The sequence below is a fragment of the Hypanus sabinus genome, chromosome 21 (assembly GCF_030144855.1).
Source record: "Hypanus sabinus isolate sHypSab1 chromosome 21, sHypSab1.hap1, whole genome shotgun sequence".
In the NCBI taxonomy this organism is placed as follows: domain Eukaryota; kingdom Metazoa; phylum Chordata; class Chondrichthyes; order Myliobatiformes; family Dasyatidae; genus Hypanus; species Hypanus sabinus.
Window position 1 is genome coordinate 29,710,497 of NC_082726.1, and position 27,333 is coordinate 29,737,829.

Sequence of the window (27,333 nt, forward strand, 5' to 3'; positions counted from 1 at the left end):
ATGCCTCATACCAGAGAGCTCGCATTTAAGGTGGGTGGGGAAAGTACAAAGGAGATGTGCAAGCTAAGTTTTTTTACATAGAGAGGTGTGCAGGCCTGGAATGCATCTACGGGTAGTAGAGGCAGATAGCGTAGAAGCATTTAAGAGACTTAGATAAGCACATGAATGTGCAGAGAAAAGAGAGATATGGTCAATATCTGTGAAAGAGGCATTAAGTTAATTCGGAGTCACTGATTTAATTTCTCAGGTACAACATTGTGGGCTGAAAGGCCCGTCTTGTGCTGTCCTCTTAATATTAAAGAAGCATTTAGTTGGACACATGAACATGAATATGGTGGGTATAGACCATGTGTAGGCAGATGGATTAGTTTAAGTTAGCATCAACATGGTGGGTTGAATATCTTGTTCCTGTGCTGTACTGTTCTCTGTCTGACTTCATTTATGAATTAGATTGCTTCATTCGGACAGCTTTGGGAATATTTTAAATATGCATTTCAAAGTATTCCTTCGCCATTCTTTCGGTGCATTTCAAATGGTACAGACCTGATCTTTCTTTTATGAACCAGAATAGTCTTGCTGGTGAAACAGCAATCCATTATTCAGCCCACCAAGCCTGTGCCATCTTTCCAGGCAATCCCTTCTGCCCCCCCCCCCCCCCCCCCAACTAATTGTCCTTGATTTCCCCCACCAATCTACACTAAATACAATCTGGAATGATCAATTAGCCTATCAGCACCCCTTGGGATGTAAGTAACAGCACCTAGGGGAAACCCATCCTAGCACAGAAAGGCTACACACAGCCAGATATCAGGGATCTGGAGCTGTGTGGCAGCACCCCTGTTAGAGCCGTGTTACTCTGCCAGTCTTTCCTTTTGCAAGGATACTGGTTTAACTCCATGCACAAATGTGATTCACGGAACACTACACCACAGCCATCCATACCCCTTCATCTGTGTGCTCATCCAAGTTACCCTTAAATGTTGCGATAGAATCCGCATCGACTACCTCTATGAGCAGCTTGCGCTACTCGCTGAGTGGAGAAGTTCCCTCTCAGGTTCCCCTTAAATATTTCACTTTTCATTCTTAATCTCTGACCTTTAGATCTCGTCTCATCAAACCTCAGTTTAAAAAGCCTGGTTGGATTTACCCTATCTATACCGATCAGAATTTTGTATACTTCTATCAAATCTCCCCTCATTCTTCTGAACTCCAGGGGAAAAAGGCCTAACCTATTCAACCTTTCCCTGTGATTCAGGTCCTGCGTCCCAACAGCATCCCAGTAAATTATCAATCTTACTGATATCTTTCTTGTAGGTTGGAGACCAGAATACTCAAGAAATTGTGAATTTGATTTCCCAGATGCCTCTGCTCTACCACACCCCTTAGTGTCCTACTATTACTGTGTGGGGTCTACCCTCGTTTCTTTTCTCAAAGTGCAACACTTCACAATTGTCTGCATTAAATTTCATCTGACATTTTCAGCCCATTTTTTTTCTTTTACTTAATTCTTCATTGAGGTAATGTAATGTATGAACCATGAGACGGGTTATGTTTGTTAAAAGATGTACAGTGGAAGTTTTAACCTATGCAGGAGCATTATATAAGTACTAAGCTACTGAACTGGCCACATCCCATGGGGTGATGTTATGTCCTAACCAGCCATTGTTTCCTTCTCACTAGATGCGTTTAAAGAAGCATCGATGGCACAAGAAGATTCTGAAGACCAGGGACCCTTTAATCTTCTCCTTGGGCTGGAGACGCTTCCAGACTATTCCGCTCTATCACATTGAGGATCACAATGGGCGTCATAGGCTGCTCAAGTACACACCTGAGCACATGCACTGTACTGCTACTATTTGGGGTAAGGAATTTAATGCCATTCCTAGTTGCTCTCCAAAATATCAGGGACCTTAACAGTCTTTCTGCTGAAGGTATAACCACAATACTGGGAGGATTTACGTTTCAGTCATGAAAGAATATTGATCCATTTCCAAGTCAGGATGGTATGGAGCATGAGTGTCCTCTTGTCCTTGGTGATAGACACATACAGTTCAGAAAAAAAGGCTTTTTAGCCCAACTGGTCCATTTCAACCAAGGCTGTCATTTTAGCTACTCCCAGTTGTCCATGTCCTACTAAACCTTTCCTGTCTAAGTATGTTTGAAATGCTGTTAATGTGGCTGCCTCAACCACTTCCTCAGGTACCTCATTCCACAGACCATTCTCTGGGTAAAGATGTTGCCTGTTGGGTTCCCATTAAATTTCTCCCCTTTTGTCCTAAACCTATGCCATCTAGTTTGGGAACCCTGGGACAAAAAAAAACTGCAGATTCGACTTACCTGTGCTCTTCGTGACTTTTATACACCTCTATGAGATCACCTTCCCCTATTTCCTATACTCCAGTGAATAGCCCCCTCTCACTCCTCGCACCCCTCTCACCCCCCCCCTCCCTGACTGCAGGCTGGCTGGTCTCCAACTTGATGGCATGATCATTAATTTCTCTAACCTCCCTCCAATCCCAGAGAACATCCTTGTAAATATTTCCTTCACTCTTTCCAGCTAAGTAGCATATTTCTTATAAAAAAGCAATCAAAGAGGAATACCATATACTAAATGCTGGAGGAACTGATCAGGCAGCATCTATTGAGGAGAATAAACAGTCGATTTTTCAGGCTGAAAGCCTTCATCAGGACTGGGAAGAAAGGGGCCAGAATAAGAAGGTGGGGGGAGTGGGAGGAGTATAAGGTGGTAGGTCATAAATGAGACCAGGTGAGAGGAAAGCGGGGGTAGAAACGGGGGGGGGGGTATAATGGGAGAAGCTTTGAGATGATGGGGGAGGGCGGTAAAGGGCTGAAGAAGAAAGAATCAATTAGAAGAGAATAGTGGGTCATGGGATCAAGGTAGTGGGTGGTCAGAGGGAGGTGATGGGCAGATCATGAGGGTGGAGGAGAAGAGAAGGAGTGAAAAGCCACCACAATGGGGGGGGAGAAATAAAAAAGGGGGAGGGCAGAGAAAGCTTAGGGGACTGGTACTGGAGGTTAGAGAAATTAATGTTCATGCCATCAGGTTGGAGACTAGTCAGATGGAATATGAGGTGTTGCTCCTCCAACCTGAGTTTGGCCTCATCATGGCGATAGAGGCCATGGATAGACATGAAGGTGAGGGAATGTCAAATGGAATTGAAATGGGTGGCCACCAGGAGAGCCTGGCTGTTGCAGTGGACAGAGTGAAGGAGCTCATCAAAATGTGCACCAATTTGTGCCACATGTCAGTGATGTAGAGGCCGTACTCAGAACTGCGGCTGCAATAAATGTCACTGATGCAACTGCAACATAATATCCCAACCTCTGTGTCCAACAGCCCAACTGATAAAGGCCAATGTGCTGCATCATTCTTCAGCACTCCGTCTACCTACGAAGCCACTTTCTGAGAATGTGGGCTTGTATCTCCCTCTGTCCCAGCATTCCCCAGGACCGTATCATTCACTGTAAAAATCTTACCCTGATAAGTCTTCCCAAAGTGCAACATCTTGCATTTATCCAAATTAATGTACATCTACCATTTGTAGGCCTATTAACCCATATAATAAAGATCCCTCTGTAGATCCTAATAACTATCTTCACTTTCTGCAATACTGCTAATTTTAGTGTCACCTGCAAAACTTTAACCACACCTTGTACATTATCATTCAGATCACTGATATAGATGACAAACAACAATGGGCCCAGCACAGAACCCTAAGGCACATCACTAGTTATGGGCATCCAGTCCCAGAAGCATCCTTCCATGATCACCATATTAGAGGTTGTGGGTTTGGAGGTTTGGATGATGGCTTTGTGGCCAAGTTTGCTGACGGTACAAAGATAAGTTGAGGAGCAGGTAGTGTTGAGGGAGCAGAGAATCTGCAGAAGGACTTCATTTGGGAGAATGGGCAAAGAAGTGGCAGGTGGAATACGGTTGTGAATTTTGGTAGAAGGAATAAAAGCCTGGGCTGTTTTCTAATCGAGAGAAAATTTAAAAATCAGAGCTACAAAGGGACTTAAGAGTCCTTTTGCAGGATTCCCTGAAGTTAACATGAAGGTTGAGCTGGTGATAAGGAAGGCAAATGCAATGTTGGTGTTCATTTCAAGAGGACTAGAATATAAGAGCAAGGGTGTAATGCTGAGGCTTTATAAGGCATTGGTCAGATTGCACTTGGAATATGGGGAGCAGTTTTGGGCACAGTATCTAAAAGATGTGCTGGCAGCAGAGAGGGTCCAGAGAAAGTTCACAAGAATGATTCCAGGAATGAAAATGGAGGAGTCTTGGAACCAGAGGAACAGCCTCTAGAGGGTGTCCATTGAGAACAGAGATGAAGAGGAATTTCTATAGCCAGAAGGTGGTGATTCTCTAGAATTCATTGCCACAGGCAGCTGTGGAGAACAAGCAATGAGGATATTTAAAGTGGAGTAGTTTACCACACCCTCCCCCAACAGTCGACCTGAGAGAGGTATATAAGATCATGAGGGGCAGAGACAAGATGAAAGTACACAGACTTTTTCAAAGGGAGGGTTGCTAAAAACAAGGAGGCATAGGTGAGGTGAGAGATTTAAAAGGGACATCAGGGGCAGTTTCTTCATACAATGGGTGGAAAGAGCTGTCTGAAATGATGGTTGATGCAGCACTTTAGCAACATTTAAAAGTCACCTAGATAGAGGTTTAGAGTGCTATGGGTCAAACATGGGCAGATGTGGCTAACTTGCTCGGCAACACAATTGGCATGATGAGTTAGGCCAAAGGGCTTGTCTCCATGTTGTATGAGTCTCCAACACTTTAAGCTAATACACCTCTAGTTCCCTGCTTTCTAGCTTTCTTCTTTTTTGAATGTAAGAGTCGCATTAGCAGATTTTCAGTCTTCTGGAACCATCTCAATGAGTTACGAAAAATTTTAGCTGATGATCCACTATCTTTGCAGCCACTTCATTTAAAGCAGGTTTGCAGTCCAATGGGTTCTCGTGACTTGAATGCCTTTATCCCCTGAGTTTCTCCGATACTCTGCCCCTTGTTATTGGAACTTTACCAGTAGGGATGGTAGTTCCCAATGACACTGATGCCAATCATCAAGAAGTGCTTTGAACAACAGTGGTGGGGCTCATCATCAACAACAATGAGACAGACAGGAGGTGGAAGTGCTCAAGGCCTGATGCCAAGCAAATGACCTCTCCCTCAACATCAACAAGACAAAGAAGGTTATCGACCTCAGGTGAACTCTCACCACTCTCAAACCTTTTTATAGTTTCAACCTCCTGGAGTGCATATCTTGCACAACCTCTCATGGTCCCAGAACATATTCTTCACAATTAGGAAAGCACACCAATGCCTTTAGTTTCTGGAAAGGTTAAGTGAGCTGGACTATGCACATCTGTATTCATGTCATTCTACAGCTGCACAGTAGAGGGTGTTGTAAAAAAATACTTATAACGATGATTAGTGAGACACAGAGAGCTGTATTTACTAACAAGTACCTTTATTGTTTAAACTAACAAGTATGTGAATCAATACACTAAATACGTTGTGTGCATACCCACTAAATATCCCTGACTCTCTTGAATAGTCAAAGAATAGCATAGGTATTACCCAGGTAGAGGAGTTTACACTGGCCAGGCATTCCTCATAGTCCCGATTCACTCCCCAGGTACTTCACGCAGGGTTGCTCGCACTTGTATCTACGATGGTTATTCTTCAAAGTTACTGCTACCAGCACACACGAAGCATCAATTTTTATATCCATTCCTTATCAATTCAAATATCGCATTCCAGTGTCATTGGCCACAGGTCCTTTAACACTTGTGATAGGCTCTGCTCCAAGCCAGCATCCATTTATTGCTCTCTTCCCATCAAGTGACAGTCAATAATTTATGGCTCTTTGTTCTCAATCAACAACAAACCGGGATCACTCCAAGTAGGCACTAACCCTAGCATTCACAAACCTGCATATTATATCCAACCAAAGAACATCTCACAAATAACTTATTTGAAACTGATCACCAGATTAGCAGATTACCTGAAGTATCATCGTCTTTAAAACATTGATCAAGCTCATTAATCAGCATGTCAAGCTCACAATATGGAGAATAGAACGTCTTCACAAAGTAGCAGCCTCCATCCCCAAGCATGCGGCAAGAACAAACGCAATTAGTCTGTCTGCTTCCACTGTCCTTGATTCATCTGAATTCACTGATTAGTAAACTGTCAATCTTTCTACCCAACAAGAGCATCCTAACATGCTGTTTGATTGCTTGGTATGGAAGCTGCACTCTGGCTAACAGGAAGGCTCTACAACGGGTAGACAAACTGCCCCATGCATCACCAGTACCAGTCAAGGAGTAAGGCTGATCAACACCTCCACCACTACTTTATGAACATACAATCAATCTATGTATATAAGCTATCTTATGTATTTATATTTATTGCTTATGTTTTTTTTAATATTGTGTTCTTTATCTCATAGTGTTTTTTTTTCATTCTCTTTTGCACTTGTGTACTGGAAATGACATTAAGCCATCTTGAATCTTTTGTAAGTTCTACTGTGTTATTTGAAATTAGCCTGCCTGATACCTTAGGGATACGAGCAATATGTTCTCTGGTGGAGGCTGATCCAAAAAAACCTATTTGGTTCAGAGGCAACACTTGAACTGCTTAGGCATAGATGGCTATAGATCAAGTGCAGTAAGGAGGTGTTACTGGTCAGCATGGCTCGTGATGCCTGTTTCTATGATCTCTAACTGCTATTCCTTTCCCCGTTATTCTAGGTCCAATCACTCCACAAGGCACAGGGTTTTTCGCCATTTCATCTATGGTTGGTAGTTCGGTGAGTTACAACTGGCATGACATGAGAAAAGCCTAAGTCCTGGATGGAGGGCAGGCAAGCCTTGGTTCAACGATTCCCTTTTGCATGCTCCTGCATCGTCCTTAATCGCTTCCTTCTGCCGCCCTATTATTACAACTCCCCACTAATCAGGAAGAGTCCAGATTTATTCCTTAGGAATGTAGGAGGCTGAGGGTTTGACCTTTTAGAGGGCCATTATGTGGGGAAAAGGTATTCAGAGACTTTCTCCTGTGACAGTGGAGTCTAGAGCTATTACATAGGTTTAAGGTGAGGGGGAGAAATTTAAAAGAGATCTGCGGGAACAAGCTGCCGGAGGTGCTGATAGATGTAGTTGCAGTTACATTTATAAGGTGTTTGGGGAGGTACATATGTAGCGAAGACATTGAGATTTATGCCCTCTAAGCAGGAAAAAGACTAGCAAAAACATGTAGGTGAGCTTCTGCTCTATTAACTATGGATGATAAGACCTAGGAAGAACAGAGGAACCTTTTCAAGGAGCCCTGAAGGCATCAGAACTGACAGATAGGATGATTAAGAAAGCAAACAGGATACTGGCCTTTAATGGTCACTGCACACAGCAGGAAGATTGTGAATAATTATGCTAGTCATTAGTTCGGTTACTAAAACACTGTACACAGCTCTGATAATCGCACTACAGGAAGAATGCAATTGCACTGAACAGGGTACAGAAGTAGAGGAGAAGGTGAGAAACATTTTTCCTTGGCAGAGGTCTCTGCAGCCAGAGAGGAAAAGTTTATGATAGGGGAAGGAGATAGAGGGGATGTGAGGAAGATGATTTTTCACCCAGAGCATGGTTGAAATCTGCGGAAGGGGATGGTGGTATTAACACATCATAAGGTATTTGGACAAGCACTAGATGTGGGACAGAGAAAGTTACAGCTTAGTGTGGAAAATAGGATTAGTGTGGGTTAGTATTTGATGTCTGCCACTGATGTAGTGGGCTGAAGGAATCCTCCTCATACTGGACAACTAACTGGAAAAAGCCATTTGTTTTATCATGGTGTTTCCTCAACACCATGTCCCTGTACTTATGCAGTATAGCTCAGTAAACCAAAATCTAAATTCCAGAAGAGTATATAGGACCCTCTCCAGAGGATAGAACTTTGAAGGTTTTATAGGTTGTAGCTGAGAAGTACAGAGGAGATTTGATAGAGGTGTATGACATTAATGGCAGGTTGAGAAAAGGTAAACAAAGAAAAGCTCTCCCCACACTGATTGAAGGATCCACGCCCAGATTTAAAGGCCTAAGAAAATAGGGTAGTGTGAGAAGCCTTCCTTTAGTCAAAGGCAAGTAATGACCCAGAGCTGGCAGCTTACAAGGATGCTGGAAGTTGGAAGATCAGTGATTTCAAAAGTTGTGGTGACACAAAGAGAATAAACCAGATAACTGCAGGAGTAGAGAAAGGGAATGGGATTTGCAGAGAGTTGGCAGGGAACCGACATTCTCATTGAGCAGCGAACAGTACTGCACAGTACAGGCCCTTCAGTAGTGCTGACCCTTTAACCTACTCCAAGATTAGTCTAATCCTTCCCTTCCACATAGTTTTCCATTTTTACTTTCATCCATGTGCCATTCTAAATCTCGTCAATGTCCTTAATATATCTGCCTCCACCAGCACCCCTGGCAGCACATTCCATGCACCTACCACTGATGTCCCCCGTATGCTTTCCTCTCAACAGTTTATAGTTATGCCTGGGAAAAAGTCTCTGGCTGATTAATGCCTCTTTATCATTTTGTATACCTCCTAACAAGTCGCCTCTCATCCTCTTCTCTAAAGCCCTAACTCATTCAACCTGAGACATGCTTTCTAACCGAGGCATCATCCTGGTAAATGTCCTTTGCAGCTTATCCTAACCTTCTACATCATTCCTATAATGAGGCAACCAGAATTGAACAAATACTCCCAAGTGTGGTCTACAAGTAGTTTTATAGTACTGCATCATTACCTCGTGGCTCTTGAACTCAATTTGCCAACAACTGAAGACCAGGACACCATGTTCTGTAATAGCCGCCCTATCAACTTACACACTTACAGCTTTGAGGAATCTGTGGGTGTGAGAATCCCAAGATCTGTCTGTTTCTCGGCATTGTTAAGAATCCTACCATTATTCTGTCCTCACGTTTGATGTTCCAAAGTGAATCACTTCGCACTTTCCCGGATTGAGCTCCATCCTCCACCTCAGCCCACCTGTGCATCCTCTCAATATCCCGTTGTAACCTACAACAACCTTCTACACGATCCACACCACCAACCATCATATCAGCTGCAAACTTACTAACCCACCCTTGCACTTCTTCACCTAAGTCGTTCATAAAAATCTCAAAGAGCAAGACCCCCAGAATAGATCCCTACAAACACCACTGATCACAGACTTGCCACCTTCTGCCTGCTCTGGGAACCTCAATTCTGAATCCACACAAGTTTCCCTGGATCCTGTGGCTCCTGACTTTATGAATGAGCCTACCCTGAGGAACCTTTTCAAGTTCTTTACTAAATAGGGCTGTTGTGTGAGTGGACTGTGTTAGAATGGGGAGCTAGAGGCTTTGGCTCAGCAGGCTTAGGTGAGAAGAGGTGGAGGCTAAGGTAGAATTCTGGTAAGTATTTTTCTTTCCTTGTCTGTTAGGCCTATCTAGAGTAGTGAGGATAGATCCAGGTTCAGGGGTGTGTTGTGGGAGTTCTGGGAGACCTCCATTATCCCCGATAACTACATCAGTATGAACCTCATCCAGCTGTGTGTCCGCACACTGCACAGCTCGGAGGGAACAGTGGCGAGTAGCCAGATGTCGCGGTATTTATTGGTACCAACATTGGTATTCAGAGATCAGAGAAGCGATGAGGTCCTGAAGAGAGAATACAGGGAGCTAAGTAGGAAGCTGAAAATCAGGACCTCAAGGGTGTAATCTCTAGATTGCTGCCTGTGCCATACACCAGAGATATTAAGCATAGGATGATTTAGCAGATGAATGTGTGGCTGAGGAATTGACACAGGGGGCAAGGTTTCAGATTTGTTGATCATTCATATCTCTTGGGGAAAGTATGACTTGCACAAAAAGGCAGTTCATACCTGAACTTGAGAACGTGATCATTGCGGGTAGATTTGGTAGCGTTGTTGGGGATAGTTTGAACTAGATTGGCAGGGGGATTGGTACCAGTGTGATGGGGTAGAGAATGGGGCAGCTGGTATACAGGTTGATGCAGCTTGATGTGTCTATTTTAATAAAAGAGGTATCAGGAACAAGGGTGATGTACTTAGAACATGGATCAGTACATGGAGTCACAATGTTAACAGAGACTTGGCTGTCGCAAGGGCAGGATTGGCTGCTGGTTGTTCTGGGGTTTAGGTGTTCCAAAAGGTATAGGGAAGGAGGTAAGGTAAGTGGAGAGGGGGTGCTGGCATTGCTAATCAGGGATAGTATGTCGTGGAGGGATTGCCTACTGTATTCGAGTGGGTGTATTCTGTAGACCCCACGCAGTTGCAATAGAGACACTAAGGACCAGATCAGGAGGCAGATTTTGGAAAGATGCAAAAATAACAAAGTTGTTGTCATGGGTAACTTCAACTTAGTATTGCTTGGCGCCTCCTTCATGCAAAAGGTTTAGATGAGGTAGATTTGTTAGGTCTGTTCAGGAAGGATTTCTGGCAATATATAGACTGGCTGATTGAAGGAGAGGCCTTACCTGACCTTTGCTTCTACATTGCTCAGCTACTGCTGCTGTCTGTTGTCCTGTCACCCTCCCTCCACATTCTACCTGCTGCTGCTGTCTGCTCTCCTTTCACCTTCCCCTACACCAGTGGCAAATGGAGTTGCTGCCACACCACCTACATTGTACTGGTGACATTACCTGACCATTCAGGCAAGTTAAAGCTTAGATTTCAAAGCTAACTACTGATTCTTTTCTTTGCAGAGTGATTTCAGAATTGCAGCAACTGGTGTGGTGCTGAACCTCGATAAATCCATAAATGTTGTTAAAAAACTCAAATTGGTTGGATTCCCTTTCAAGATGTACAAGAACACGGCCTTTATAAAGGTGAACTACTCTTCGCTTTGGAGTTGCTGATGGTGTAGAAAGTTGCCATAGCTTACAACAGGACATTGACAAGATGCAGAGATGGGATGAGAAGTAGCAATCTTATTTCAACTCTCTCTCCCCACGCCAGCTGGCTTCTTTATACTGCCTGGTCTTTCCTTTCCTGTTTTTTTGATCTACCTAGCCATTATCTTTGCATTCCCCCTTCCCAGTCTACCTATTTGTCCACTTCTATTTCTAAGCTTTACCTGTACCTTTAGAATCAAACCACACAGGATTCTATTCAGTAAAATTGGTTCTCAGTTTGCTTTTTGAATTAGCAATGTAATTAATCAATTACTGTACAATCACACATGACTGCATGGCTAAACACGTGATACAACAGCGGTGGGGATCTTCACCAACAATGATGAGTCGGCCTACAGAGAGGTGGTGGAAGAGCTTGAGGCTTGGTGCAAGGCAAACAACTTCTTCCTCGATGTTAACAAGACAGAAGAGATGGTTAGTGACTTAGGGAGAACTTGCACCACTCACAACACTGTTTACAGTTGTGGAAATAGCAAGCATTTTCAAACTCCTGGGATTACATATCTCACTCAACAACACCTCTACTTTCTGAGGAGGCTGAAGAGAGTTGGACTGTGTACACCTATACTCAGTGTCATTCTACAGATTCAGAGTAGAGCGCACCCTAACAAGCTGCACCACTGCATTATACAGAAGCTACACTTCAGTAAACTGAAAGGCTCTACAATAGCTCAAAACTGTCCAACACATCACTGGCACTACCTGCCAAAGGACATATACGGGTGCCAGAAAAGGAGGTCAGTAAGATCATGAAGAATCCTGCCTACCCTGCTCACCGACTGCTTGTCATGGAGGCTTTGTAGCACCATGCCAGAAACAGTTACCTTCCCCAAGCAGTAGCGCTGATCAACACCTCCACCACTAATGCACTCAAAGTTCAAAGTAAATTTTATTATCAGAGCACATTATATGTCACTATACAGCCCTGAGATTTATTTTCTTGTGGGCATACCTCCAACCACCACTGCTTTATCATTTACTGTCAGTAAATATATAAGATTTCTACCCCAACACTAATAACTGAAAACACAACCTTTCTTTTTCCATCTTTCTCTGCCTGTCTACAGCCATTGACGTTGCTAGAAATTTGCCTATGTTGAGTTAACAGATAACGCGATCGTAGACAAAGAGGACATTTTAAAAGATGACATGGTGAGTGATCAGGGCCAGCTTCGTCTTGCTAAAGTGAAGGGCAAGACTGGCAGGATAAGGGAACCCTGACTGATTAAGTGTTTAGAGACTCTGCTCAGCACATGAAGGAGGCATACATCAGGTACAAGTGGTTAGGATTAAGTGGGTCCTTTGTGATGCAAGGAGGAAATAAGGGAAATATCCCTGGCAGATCAGGTAAAGAAGTATCCTGCAAGATTTTATAGTTTTATTAAAAGCAAACAGGCATGTAGAGAGGGAGTAAACAGTGCAGACACCAGCTCTTCAGCCATACTGCTCCATGATAAAGTTGTTGCCAGGATGAGAGGCCATGAGTTATAGGGAGATATTGGCCAGGCTATGTCTTTATTCCTTAGAACATATCAGAATGACAGCGACCTTACAGAAGTGTTTAAAATTAAGAGAGGCACTGATCAAGTGGATTATAAGAGTCTGTTCCCCATGGTAGGGGAATCCAGCACTAGGTGGCATGGGATTAGGGTGAGAGGTGAAAGTTTGAAAAGAGACCTGAAGCGGTGACTTGTTCACAGAGTACGTCAGGATGAGCTGCCAGAAGAAGTGGTTGAGGCAGGAACAGTAGTATCATTTAAGAAGCATCTGGATAGGGACTTGCAGGGATAGGGGCCGAACGTGGAAAATTGGGACCAACTAGTTGAGCATTATGATCTGCATGGACTCGTTGGGCGGAAGGTCCTGTTTTCATGCTGTTGCTCTATGTCTCTGACTAACTTCGTGGGCTTTTAATTACTAGTTTCATTAGTTCAGCACAAATCATTCCTATGTTCTATCCATTCTACAATATTCCTATCTTTGCATTGTTTAATTTTATAGCTAGTTATTTTATCCAACCAGGTAGCTCTAACTTTGACTGTATTTCATTCCCACTCTAGTCTACAAATGAATGGTCTCCTCCTTTATATCGTCCTATTGCTCTTAGTTTTACCCTTTGTTTCCATTGGCAGAATTGTCTTCAGTTTCCTGAAATTTGCCTGGAATGAGTTGTGTCCTCTGCAGGTGATTTGGTAGTGGGTCATTCTCAAGGATGTATTCTGTTTGCATGCAGGGAATGTTCAACTCTGCGCTGGAAGTTGCCAAGTTTGAGGGTGCGTCACTCCGAACTGTAAGTGGAATTCGTGGTCAGGTGAAGAAAGCACTTCGTTCCCCAGAGGGTGCATTCAGGGCCTCCTTTGAAGACAAGCTGTTAATGAGTGGTGAGCAATTTCCTTCAACGTCTAATTCTAAAGGAATTAGGTCTCAAAATGATAGCAAAGCCTATTGTTTATACTACATTTCTCACCTCCAATGAATCTATTATCCATTGGAATTTTTGTTCTGGGCCTGTTCAGTTTTAAGCATTTTAGGGTCTGAAAGAAATTGTTTAGTAAACCTAGTTCAAGATGCTGGATCCATGCTTTCCCTTCAGTGTATCGAACTCATTACTCATGCTGTTAAGTTATGGGATTGGATTGTGAGTTGAATACCTAATAAAAACAGAATTTGTTTTGCCTCTAACCACAGTGCAGTACTTTGCATTTGATTAACGTTCTGTTCGTTTGCTCAAGATCTCAATATTGATGACAATGACCATGAAACAAACTGATTGTCTTGAAATCTTATCAGCATTGCCTCTGGGTCTTTAAATTCTGACAGAACATACAACAGTACAGCACAGGAACAGACCCATTGGCCATTGATCTTGTGCCATACTAATTAAACTATACTATATCTATATTCTCCCCCCCCCCCCCCCCCCCGCTGCCATTCTCCGCACCTAAGAATCTTTTAAACGCCTCGCTCATATCTTCCTCCACCGCCACCTGGCAGTGCATTACAGGACTCACCACTCTCTGTGTAAAAACAAAAACTTGCACCTCCAGTGAACTCGTAAATACATGCCCCACACCCTCTCTGGCTTGGCAGGCATTTCAACACTAGTAAAAAGATATACTCTATATTCTCAATCAATGTCTTTCAGAATGGCCTCTGCCATTCTGGAGAAAGCAACCCTAGTTTTCTAACTTCTCTTCATTGCACATGTCTGCTAATCCATGCAGCATCCTGCTAAATCTCTTCAGCCTCCAATGTGTCCATATCATTCCTGTAATGGCGCAACCACAATTCATGCATTACTCTAGCTGTGGCCTAAATACAGTTTATGTAGTTGCAACATAGCTTTTATAGAGATGCAACATAACGTTTTGGCTTTGAACTCAGCGTAAAGTAACTAATAAGGTTAAGCATGCTATCTGCCTTCTTTACTACCTATCAACCTTTGCAGCCACTTTCAGAAGGTTGTGGAGGGTTCAGAAGAGGACACCAAGATTCCTCTGTACTTCAACACTTACATCAGTATGGTTTTACTGTTAATGATGTACTACCTCCCCAAAATTTAGTCTAACATCGTGCAACACCACAAATTTGGCTGGATAAATTCCAACTGTCATTTCTCCACCTACATCTTCAACTGATCCATATCTCGCTATATCATTTTGCAATCTTCTATACTATCCACACCACCAGCAACCTTGATATTGTCTGCAAACTTACTCTCCCATCCATCTACATTCTTATCTAGGTCCATGCACAAACAGCAGAGATCTCAGTACAAATCCCTGTGTACACCAGTAGCCATAGACCATGAGCCAGAATAAGTCTTATCGAGTACTTTGCTCTCTCTTCTATGGGCAAGCCACTTCGAATCTAAACGCCCAATTCACCAAGGATCCCATGCATCTTAATCCTGTGGATGAGCCTACCTTGAGGGACCTTGTCAAAGGCCTTATTAAAATCCATATAGACAGCATCTACAACTCATCAATTGCCTGTGTCACCTCCTCAAAAAACAAATCGTTAATTAGACATGACTTGCCGCACACAGCCATGTTTACTGTCTCTAATTAGGCCATGATTTCCAAATGCTCATAAATCCGATCCCTAACGATCTTCACCAGTAACTTTTCTACCATCGATGTGAGACTCACCCACCTATAGTTTTGGCATTATCATTTTTCCCCTTCTTGAATAATGCAGCAACATTAGCTACTCACCAGTTTTCTGGATCCTTGCCTATATCTAGAGAGGACATGAAGATCTTGGTCTTGGGACCTTGATGACCCAACACTACAGTGCCTCTTTCTTTATCTCAAAATGGCCTATGATATTATCATGCTCCACACTGATCTCACAATCCTCCAAATCCTTTGCCTTGGTAAATATTGTACCAACACAAAGTACTAACTTAACCTTTCACGTCTTTGCTTATTTCCACTTTAAACATACTCAAAGACTGCTATCACCACCCTTTAAGGAAGCGAGTTTCAGAAATATTTATTATTTATTTAGAGATACAGCACGGAAACTGGCCTTTCTGGCCCAACAAGCCTATGCTGCCTAATTACACTGATGAGACCAATTAACGTATGAACACGTGCCTCTTTGGGATATTAGAGGAAAGAAGAACTCCTAGAGGAAGCCCAGGTGGTCACTGAGAGAATGTACAAGCTCCTCACAGACAGCAGCAGAATTGAATCTGGGTCACTGGTGCTATAATAACATTATGCTACTGTGCTGCCCAATATCAGCCTCTGTTTCTGTTTTGGCTGGGCAACGTGTTATTTTTAAGAATGTCAGTTTGTAGCTATACCCATAGTAGGAAATTTATTCTCCAGGTCGATCCTGGCCAGACACCTCAGGATCTTGAATTTTAATTGTCACCTTTTACAGAACACCAGCACGTTCAAATCTAACCTCTCCTTATATTCTGTGACTATTGTTGTACTGCAAGAATTGCTGCTATGGCCCTTGTTTCTGATATATCAATAACATGAATATTTAGGAGGTGTAATAAGTAAGTTACAGATGACATGAATGTTGCTGGATTTGTAGATACTGAGGAATGCTTTCTCAAGCTACAACAGGATATATACCAAATGAAAAGTTATACATCAACAGATGAATTTAATCCCAACCAGTGCCAGGGAATGCATTTTGGGAATTAAGTAGTGATAAGATGTACATAGTAAATGGTAGCATGATAAAGAATTTTAATGAAGAGAGACCAACAATACTGTGCAAAGGTCTAGGCACAGAGAGATATATATATATATATATATACATAGGGTGCCTAAGACTTTTGCACAATACTGTAGTAATTTTATGTATTACATTGTACTGCAGATTTCATGACACGTGAGTGATGATAAACCTGATTCTGATGTGGGTGTCTGTTGTAGACTGAGAGTGGAAAAGGAACAGGGAGAGGGGAATCATGGTTTGGAAAAGGGGAAGGGAGTGGTAAGCACCAGAAAAACATTCTGTAACGATCAGTGAACCAATTGTTTAGAATCAGATTACCCTGCCAGGTGTCTTGGGGCTGGGTGGGTCTGCAGCCACCCTAACCACCCCCCTCATCCCACAATCCTTTTCTGCCACTTGTCCCTCACCTCTGCTGCGACACTTCATCTTCACCATTCCCAACATTCTTTGCTCCTGCCAGATTTACAACCTCACTCTGCGCTCCCACGTTGTCAAATACAGTACTGTACAAAAATCTTAGGCACCCTAGCTATACATATGTGCCAAAGATTTCTGCACAGTGCAATCGGAGTCCAAATCTCATCATTTGCTGAAAGTGATGACTCAGTAGTGAAGAAGGCATGAGCATTCTTGCCTTCTTAGGTCTGGGCATAGAATATCAAATTCAGGACAACTTGTTGGACTCTATCTGGAGTATTGAATGTGTCATTTAGAATATCATGGGCTGATGAGAATGTAGAGGAGATACACTAGGAAGTTGCCTGGAATGGAAAATTTCTGTTATGGAGAGGTATTGGAAAATCTGGGCTTGTAGGGATAGAAGGCATAAGTAAAAGGAAAGATTTTTAAAGGGGATCTGAGGGGTAAGTTTTTCACAGAGTGTGGTTGATAACTGGATCTCACTACCAGGGGATGTCGTGAAATCAGATAACAGTCATGATTGAACAAAAGTTGGAAGAACAAGTAAATTAAATCAACTGCTCTATTATTATCATCATAAATTTTAGTTGCCTCTTCAGAGAACTACACCATATTAGTAAAATATGATTTCCCCTTTCTGAACCCATGCAGGCTTTCTGCTAACATACATGTTATCAGCTGCTTTTCCATCTCATTCTTTATTATCTTGCCTGTAATACACATTAAGCTTAAGGGTCAGTAGTTACCAGGGTCCGTGCAGTTACCCTTCTCGTATGCCTGGATAATGTTAGCCCATTTCCAGTCCTTGGGGATTTCACTAGTCTTCAATGACTTGAAAAATGCATGTTATTAGTTTGTATATATAATCACAGACCTCTTTAAGTACCCTTGGATATATGTTGTCTGGCTCTGGAGATTTATTAACTTTCAGCCTTTACAGTTGAAGCAGGACCTCACTTTCTAAGATATCTAAGTCACTTAACCTTAATTTCTCTGTGCACTTACTGCTGTTATTGCTAACATCTTTGCAAGTGAATACTTCAGCAAAATAAGAGTTAAGAGTATCCACTACGTCCTTTTCTGGATAATTTAACACCCCACTGTTATTACTAATACACTTAACTTCCTCCTTGACTTTTATTTTACTACTAAAGAATCTCTTGGGGTCATTCTTAGCGTTATCAGCAATATCCTTTTCAACCTGCCTTCTGGCAATCCAAATTTCCTTCTTAACTATAGCTCTCACATTTTCATATGTCCTATGGCTAACATAATTGCTATTTTTTTTCGGTGTTCCTTATATAGCTGTCTTTTCTTCAATAATTTTTAATGTCTATCTTTATTCATCCATGTAATTGATCTATTGATTTTATTGCTTCTCCTGACCTTGGGTATGAACATTTCCTGCACTGTGTATTAGCTCTTTAAATCAACCCCATTGTTCCTCAACTGACACAACGTCAAGCAGTTCTTTCCAGTTTACCTTCTGAAGTCTTTGCCACATCGGCACAGACTTCGCATTTCTGAAATTCAATTTAATGGCTTTGGTTTTTACTGATATATTCTCCCAAAAAACTTTACTTGTTCCTGAAGGCTCAACAACTTCCGTACTCAAAATTCTATCCTGATTGCTACAGAATATCAAATCTAGACAGGCTTCCCCTCTTGTTGGTGCATTAACATATTGGGTCAAAAAACAATCATTCAATAACTCAATGAATTCACTTTCCTGTAATCCATTAGTCACTGGGTTCCCCACTCAATATTTGAGAAAGTAAAGTAACCTATAAATATAACATCACCCTCAGAATTTATTACAATATGCTGATAGTTGTTTATTAAAATCACTATTAGCATTAGGGGTCCTATAGCATATACCCAGTGTTATTCCTTTGTCCTTATAGCTTTCAATGCTCACCCAGGTATCTTCACAAAGTCTCAATTCATCCCCTATCACAAGCAGCCTCACATTTAAATTCTCTCGTGTATATGGCTACTTCTCCACCTTTACGATCTTGGCTATCTTTCCTAAATATATCCTTTAATACTATGTTCATCACCATCCTTTGAGGTAGGCCAGGTTTTAGTTATTGCTATTATATCATACTTAGAAGAACGTACATATAATTCCAGCTCATTTTTTTTATTCTTAACATTTCTTCCTTTTATACAAGCCATCCTTAGTCTATTACTGATGTTTTTCATCCTATTCCAACTAATTTTTATATTTTTGAAGCCTATAATCAGTTTATGTCATAATGGTATTCTCCACTGAGGTGTTTAAACTGTTGTAAGTTCCCTGCCACCCCTCCACACCACTCCCCTGCATTCCCTAGTTTAAACTGTCCTCAACTAGCAGAAGTATACACCTGCCCAGTACATTAGTGCCCCTCTGATTCAAATGCAACCCATTCCAGTAGTACAGGTCCATCTCCCCCAAAAGGCATCCCAATGTCCTATAAACATATGCCCCCCTAACCTACACCATGATTTCAGCCACATGTTAAATCTTCCTATCTTCTCCATCTTACCTGGACTGGAGCGTGGCACAGGCAGAACTTCAGAGAAAATCTTCTTGTCAGTTCTGGCCCTACGTTTCTCAGCTAACTCTGCCCTTTCCCATGCCATTTGTTCCAATGTGGACGATGACTACTGGATCCACCACAGTTCTGGTCAGGAGCTTATCTACTCGTCCAGGGATGTCTCCTATTTGTACAAGACTCCTCATCAGTACATATCTGATTCTCAGCCTCCTCTGATAATTGAGCCCCCCTGCTATCACTACTTACTTTTTATGGGGATTAGGTTTAGGATTAGAGAGGGTCCTGTGGGGTTCCTCTGTTCTGCCTACCAGAAGTTTCATGGTCGTCGTCAAGCATCGCTAGATGTTCAAGATGGTTGGATACTTCCAGCTCTGGGGTTTTTTGCCTCTAGACAGTGTGCACCTCTTACCTTGCGCTTCCTTCCCATGGTCCCCACCTGTCTCTTTCTTTCTGTTCTGGAGTCTCAACCCATGGCTCTTTTGGGGTGCATACTATCTCCCTAATGGACATCTGGAGCACATCTGCCAATACTCTACAACATCGCAAGTAAGCTACCTCCTCAAGTTCAGCCACCTTGTTACCGAAGTGTTAGATTAGCTGACTTTTCTTGCATGTGAACTCTTTAAGGGAGCTAATTAAGAACCGTACATAACCGTGTTGCTGCTGCCTCATACAAAATTAGAAGGGAAGTTCCTCTTCTCCACTTGTGTTTCCTGAAACAGCTACCCAGTTTCCATTGATGGAGACTGTAGCTGAATTCCTTGAGCATTCCATTTGTTTCAATCACTCTTGCTAATCTAAACTGAGTTCAAACTTGACTCAATGCAATCTTCCCAGAGAAACTGCTGAATTCCTTTCTGTGAGTCAGCAGTGTTTCACATCCAATCACCCCCATTCTGATTTGTTCCCCTTTTCTTTTCTGATGAAGAGTTTTGACTCAAATCATCAACTTTTTTTCCTTTCCATAGATGCTGCCTGACCTGCTGATTTCTTCCAGCATTTGCTGTGTGTTACAGTCATCTCCATTGCTTGCAGCCCTTACTCTGGATTTGTCTGCCTTGCCTCTGACATCTGACCCATATCTCTAAACTGTGCATCACAGTAGAACCAACAATTACTGGAAAAATGGAAGTGCCCCAAATCTGACAGGCTAGTACTATGGAACATTTCAAAACATGCCTTAAAAAACCATTTTTTAATTTGACCTACTTGTAGGATTACTTAATGCTTGTTGAAAATAATTACATTTATATAATTTGGTACATTCAGTTAAATTTTATTCTTTACTTATTATTTCCAACTGTCTCACATTTTTATGACTATACTGATCTATCTTTGCAATCTACGTAAAGCATTTTGAGCCTGCGTCTTAATGTATGAAAGGTGCTATATAAAGTTAGTATTACTACTATTATTGTTCAGTACAACTGACCTTAGAAGTAAGAGGTAAATGGCTAAGTAGACCTTTAAATAAAACACATATGATGAATAGATCACATAGTTCTCTGTGAATAGCCAATAATGTTTCTAAACTAGACAAATGTGATTATTCTAGCTATAAATGCTGATTGTTGTTTGACAGATGATGTCACTCTACATATTAGGATGCCAAATGTCTGAGGCATTCTAGACTGTATGATGGCCGAAAGTACTATTCTGGATTTTTCTGAGCTGAGCCATTTTCCCCTGTTACTGTATTTTCATGTTTTGCACTCAATTGTGTGGTACTGATAAATGCTGTTCCCTCAATTCAGCATAGGGCCCCTTTTATCAGCATCTTTCACCTCCTTACTATTTGAGATGTTTAAAGAATATATTTGCTCTTAGAAATAGTGGATGTGAAACAATAAGGGAAATCCAGATTAACCTTCATACGTCTTCAGTAAAGGCTCAGCTAGAGCACGGTGTTCAATTTAGAAAAGATGCCAGGCTTTGGAGAGATCACATAAGGTCTTTTAAGAGACTCTTGGATAGGTACATGGAGCTTAGAAAAATAGAGGGCTATGAGTAACTCTAGGTAATTTCTAAATTAAATTCATGTTCGGCACAGCATTGTGGGCCAAAGGGCCTGTATTGTGCTGTAGGTTTTCTATGTTTCTAATACAGATGGGGAAAAAATGATTAGAATTGATGCAGTTGTCTGAATGGCCCATTTCTGTGCTGTGCAATGTGACTTTGTTAAGCAATCTGACCTGCTTTGTTTTCCTTTTTTAATAAAATTCTGAACTATTACAAAGCAGAGCTATTTGGTTTTTTTTCTCAGATATTGTCTTCATGAGGACGTGGTATCCAGTTTCAGTGCCGAAATTCTATAATCCAGTTACCTCCTTGCTTCGGCCAAATACTGAAAGGGAGAGTTGGACTGGAATGCGGACCGTTGGACAACTCAAGCATGATTTAAGTATTAGGATGAAACCAAACAAGGATTCCTTGTACAAGGTAATTTTATAACCTCAATATATACAATCCTAATATTAGGTTAGAGTTCCCTAGGCGCTGTCAATAAAATAGCACCCCCCCCCCCCCCCCCAAGATCACTGGGTTGGGGAGGGGCAGTCTCTGCGCTTAGTCGCTTGAGTACTGAACTGTATCCAGGGAATCTTGTATACAGCTACACCAGGACTACAGGAACTATATTTACATAATCTACATAGGATAAATGCATTAGTAACAAGCCATTCAGCCTAACCAGATTGAATTGATATTTATTTTCCACTCAGTCCTTCTTCAGTCTTCCTCATCTAAATATCTCAGTGCGATCACTTACGCTTGTCCAGCTTCCTCATCAGTGTACCAATGCTATTTAAAAACTACTTATGACAGCAAGTTCTACCAATAACTACTGTACCTTATATTGAGGACCTGTAATTATGTTCTTCCCCTGTAATTTCAAGTATTCTCTTTATAACACCAAAGTCCTTCATAATTTTACTGACCTATATCTTTTCTGGAGAAAGGAAAACTATGGCCCAAAATTTCTGACTTTGCTCTGCATCGCCTCCAGTGCATCTATGGTGATAATAGCTTTGTATAACTTCTTAACTTTTCATTTCTGTTCTCTGGGAAATATAGCCCAGTGCTAAGTTAGTTTTCTCTATTATTTGTAACCTATGGTAGTATGTTTTTTTATATACTCTCTATACTATTTGATATGATCATGACATCGGAATCATTAGTTCAGACTGAATTGATCACAGCACAGTGCTCCAACCTCCATTGTGGATTGCTGTGCTTTACTCCCACCTCTGCTTTCTGTCCTGGTCAGTTAGCAATCCATTCTGCTCCTTGTTCTGACTCTCCAATTTTATACATTTGTGCTTGATAGGGTATGTAACTGAAAGGTTTGTCAACATTGAGGTAAATTGCGATTATCTACTCTTTTTGTTATCTCACAAAAGTTCAATGATGTTTCCTTTTGAGAAAAGTGTTGATGATACACTGTTGTAATGTTCTATACATTAGTTGAAATTCCAATTTGTTTGTATCATCAAAGTTACCAACTAAATCCAGCACCATAAAATGACAGTCTAAAAACTACATTCTATTAATCACAATTCAAGCACTGAACTCTTTGGTTTACTTTTGCAACTTACCAAACTCACTGCCTGTATTCAGATGTTACCCACCCTTGCGAGGTGACTGAGCTCAAGATTTGAAAAAGTAGTGGAAGGCATTGAGGACATTTAGTGGGCTTAAGATTACAAGAGCCATTGGCTTGTGGATTGTGAGCATGAGGTTTGAAGAAGTATGCAGGGCCAGTTGGGACATTTAATATGCTTGAGATCACAGGCACTTGGCAAGGGCCAACAAAAGGAAATAGGTTTGAACTGGAACAGTCATTGCGGGAACACCATAGTGTGAGTGGGCCAGTGGTGAGTTACAGGCTTTGACGAGAAGAAGCAAGTTTCCTTCTTCCTTTCCTCATTATTTACTTAAGAGCAGTGGGATACCAGGCAGGACAGTGGAATTCTCTTGTGGGATAGAAATATAGAAAATCTACAGCACAATACAGGCCCTTCAGTCCACAAAGCTGTGCTGAACATGTCCCTACCTTAGAACTACCTAGGCTTTACCCATAGCCCTCTATTTTTCTAAGCTACATGTAGCCATCCAGGGGTCTCTTAAAAGACCCTATCATTTCCACCGCCGCCGGCAGCCCATTCCACGCACTCACCACTCTCTGCATAAAAAACTTACCCCTGACATCTCCTCTGTACCTACTTCCAAGCACCTTAAAACTATGCCTTCTCGTGTTAGCCATTCCAACCCTGGGAAACTATCCACACGATCAATGCCTCTCATTATCTTGTATACCTCTATCAGGTCACCTCTCATCCTCGGTTGCTCCAAGGAGAAAAGGCTGAGTTCACTCAACCTGTTCTCATAAGGCACGCTTCCCAATCCAGGCAGCATCCTTGTAAGTCTCCTCTGCACCCTTTCTATGGTTTCCACAATGTGGGAAGACTGGGAGACCTTCATTGTCTCTGATGACTACACCTACAGGAAGTGCATCCAGCTGCAGCTTCTTACAGACCATGCTAGGGAGCTGGAACTGAATGAACTCTGGATCATTCAAGAGGCTGAGGGGTTAATTGGCAGCGATACAGGGAGGCAGTTAGACCTAAGGAGCACAGCACAGGAACAAGGGAATCACCAAGACAGGGAAAGGTGATAGGCAGTCAATGCAGGGTATCCTTGTGGCTCTTCCCTCAATAACAAGATTACTACCTAATAGACAATAGACAATAGGTGCAGAAGTAGACCATTCGGCCCCTCGAGTCTGCACCGCCATTCTGAGATCATGGCTGATCATTCACTATCAATACCCACTCCCTGCCTTGTCCCCATATCCCTTGATTCCCCTATCCATCAGATATCTATCCAGCTCCTTCTTGAAAGCATCCAGAGAATTGGCCTCCCACCGTCTTCCAAAGCAGTGCATTCTACACCTCCACAACTCTCTGGGAGAAGAAGCTCTTCCTCAACTCTGTTTTAAATAACTGACCTCTTATTCTCAATCCATGCCCTCTGGTACTGGACTCTCCCAACATCTGGAACATATTTCCTGCCTCAATCCTATCAAATCCTTTAATTATCTTAAACGTTTCAATCAGATCCCCTCTCAATCTCCTCAATTCCATCGTGTACAATCCCAATCTCTCCAATCTCTCTGCGTAAGACAGCCCTGCCATCCCAGGAATCAACCTAGTGAATCTACGCTGCACTTCCTCAATTGCCAGAATGTCCTTCTTAAACCTGGAGACCAAAACTGTACACAATATTCCAGGTGTGGTCTCACCAGGGCCCTGTACAAATGCAAAAGAACATCCTTGCTCTTGTATTCAATTCCCCTTGTAACAAAGGCCAACATTCCATTTGCCCTCTTCACTGCCTGTTGCACTTGCTCATTCACCTTCATTGACTGGTGAACTAGGACTCCTAGGTCTCTTTGCATTTCTCCCTTACCTAACTCGACACCGTTCAGACAATACTCTGCCCTCTTGTTCCAGCTTCCAAAGTGGATAACTTCACATTTATTCACATTGAATGACATCTGCCAAGTATCTGCCCACTCACTCAGCCTATCCAAGTCTCCCTGTATTCTCCTAACGTCCTCTTCGCATGTCACACTGCCACCCAGTTTAGTATCGTCAGCAAACTTGCTGATATAGTTTTCAATGCCCTCATCTAAATCATTGACATAAATCGTAAAGAGCTGTGGTCCCAATACAGAGCCCTGTGGTACCCCACCAGTCACCTCCAGCCAGTCTGAGAAACACCCATTCACTGCTACCCTTTGCTTTCTATCTGCCAACCAGTTTCCTATCCATGTTGAAACCCTGCCCCCAATGCCATGAGCTCTGATTTTACTCACCAATCTCCTACGTGGCACCTTATCGAATGCCTTCTGAAAATCTAGGTACACAACATCTACTGGCTTACCCTCGTCTAACATCCTTGTTACACCCTCAAAAAACTCCCAACAGATTAGTCAAGCATGATTTGCCCTTGGTAAATCCATGCTGGCTCGGCCTAATCCTATTTCTGCCATCTAGATGTGCCACTATTTTGTCCTTAATAATGGACTCAAGCATCTTCCCCACGACTGACGTTAGGCTAGCAGGGCGTTAGTTCTCCGTTTTCTCCTTCCCTCCCTTCTTGAAAAGTGGGACAACATTAGCCACTCTCCAATCTTCAGGAACTGATCCTGAATCTAAGGAACATTGGAAAATGATTACCAATGCATCCGCAATTTCCTGAGCCACCTCTTTTAGAACCCTCGGATGCAGACCATCTGGACCCGGGGATTTATTAGCCTTCAGTCCTACCAGTCTACTCATCACAGTTTCTTTCCTAATGTCAATCTGTCTCAATTCCTCTGATATCTTATGACCCTGGCCCATCCATACATCTGGGAGATTGCTTGTGTCCTCCCTGGTGAAGACAGATCTAAAGTATGCATTAAATTCTGTTGCTATTTCCCTGTTTCCCATAACAATTTCTCCCAATTCATTCTTCAAGGGGCCAACATTGTTCTTAACTATCTTCTTTCTCTTCACATAGCTAAAAAAGCTTTTGCTATCCCCTTTTATATTCCTGGCTAGACTGAGCTCATACCTGATTTTTTCTCTCCGTATTGCTTTTTTAGTTAAGATCTGCTGTTCCTTAAAACTTTCCCAATCATCTGTATTCCCACTCATCTTAGCCCTGTCATACTTCTTTTTCTTTAATGCTATACAATCTCTGACTTCCTTTGTCAACCACTGTGGCCCCTTCCCCCTCTTTGAATCTTTCCTTCTCATTGGAATGAACTGCATTTGCATCTTTTGTATTATGCCCAAGAATATCTGCCACTGCTGATCCACTGTCTTTCCTGCCAGGGCATCCGCCCATTTAACTTTGGCCAGCTCATCCCTCATGGCTCCGTAGTCTCCTTTATTTAATTGCAACACTGACACCTCTGATCTGCCCCTATCCCTCTCAAATTGTAGATAAAAACTTATCATGTTATGATCACTACTTCCTAATGGCTCCTTTACTTCAAGATCACTTATCAATTCCTGTTCATTACACATCACCAAATCCAAAGTAGCCTCGTTCCTGGTTGGCTCAAGCACAAGCTGTTCCAAAAATACATCCCTTAGACACTCCACAAACTCCCTATCCTGGGGTCCAGCACCTACCTGATTCTCCCAGTCCACCTGCATGTTGAAATCTCCCATAACAACTGCATTACCTTTAGCACATGCCAATGTTAACTCCCTAATTAACTTGTACCCAATATCCACACTACTGTTTGGGGGCCTGTACACAACACCCATTAGGGTCTTTTTACCCTTACTGTTCCTCAGCTCAATCCACACAGACTCTACTTCCCCTGTTCCCAAGTCACCTCTTGCTAAGGACTGAATCTCATTCCTCACCAACAGGGCCACCCCACCCCCTCTTCCCATATTTCTGTCTCTACGATAGCACGTATACCCTGGTACACTCAATTCCCAGGCCTGATCCCCTTGCAGCCATGTCTCCGTTATTCCAACAATATCGTAGTTCCCCATTTTCATCTGATCTTCAAGCTCATCTGTCTTATTTCTGACACTACGCGCATTCAAGTATAGAATTCTTAGCCCATTCCTCCTCTCTTTGCTTAAAACACTGTCTACTGTACCTAACCCAGCTCCTTGAACTTCCATCGGGCAAATTGCACCCTGAATTTTGATGACCTTCTCAAGATCACCCAAACCTTGTACACATTTAACCCCATGCACCTTCTGACCAACCCTCTGGATCTGGATCCCTGCCCCCTGCACATCTAGTTTAAACCCCCCCCCCGAGCAGCACTGGCAAATACTCCTGCAAGAATGTTAGTACCCCTCCAGTTCAGATGTAGACCATCCCTTCGAAACAGATCCCAATGTCCCTGGAACAAAGACCAATTATCCAAAAACCTGAACCCTTCCTTCCTGCACCATGCTCTCAGCCTCGTATTAATGTGCATAATCATTCTATTCTTCGCCTCACTCGCACGTGGCACAGGTAGCAATCCCGAGATTGTCACCCTGGAGGTCCTGCCTTTCAGCTTCACTCCTAACTCCCTGAACTCTCTAAGCAGGACCCCCTCACTCACCTTACATACATCATTGGTCCCTACATGGACCA

At 42.4% G+C, this 27,333-nt stretch overlaps 1 protein-coding gene across 1 annotated transcript in view; it reads left to right on the forward strand.

Moving 5' to 3' along the window:
- Nucleotides 1-27,333, forward strand: part of bms1 (BMS1 ribosome biogenesis factor) — a 97,392-nt gene that overhangs the window by 63,023 nt on the left and 7,036 nt on the right. Inside the window, exons 17-21 of the mRNA XM_059946194.1 lie at nucleotides 1,681-1,861; nucleotides 6,790-6,848; nucleotides 10,796-10,918; nucleotides 13,239-13,386; nucleotides 21,437-21,612. Coding sequence (XP_059802177.1) covers nucleotides 1,681-1,861; nucleotides 6,790-6,848; nucleotides 10,796-10,918; nucleotides 13,239-13,386; nucleotides 21,437-21,612 — 687 coding nt within the window. The remainder of the gene's footprint in view (nucleotides 1-1,680; nucleotides 1,862-6,789; nucleotides 6,849-10,795; nucleotides 10,919-13,238; nucleotides 13,387-21,436; nucleotides 21,613-27,333) is intronic.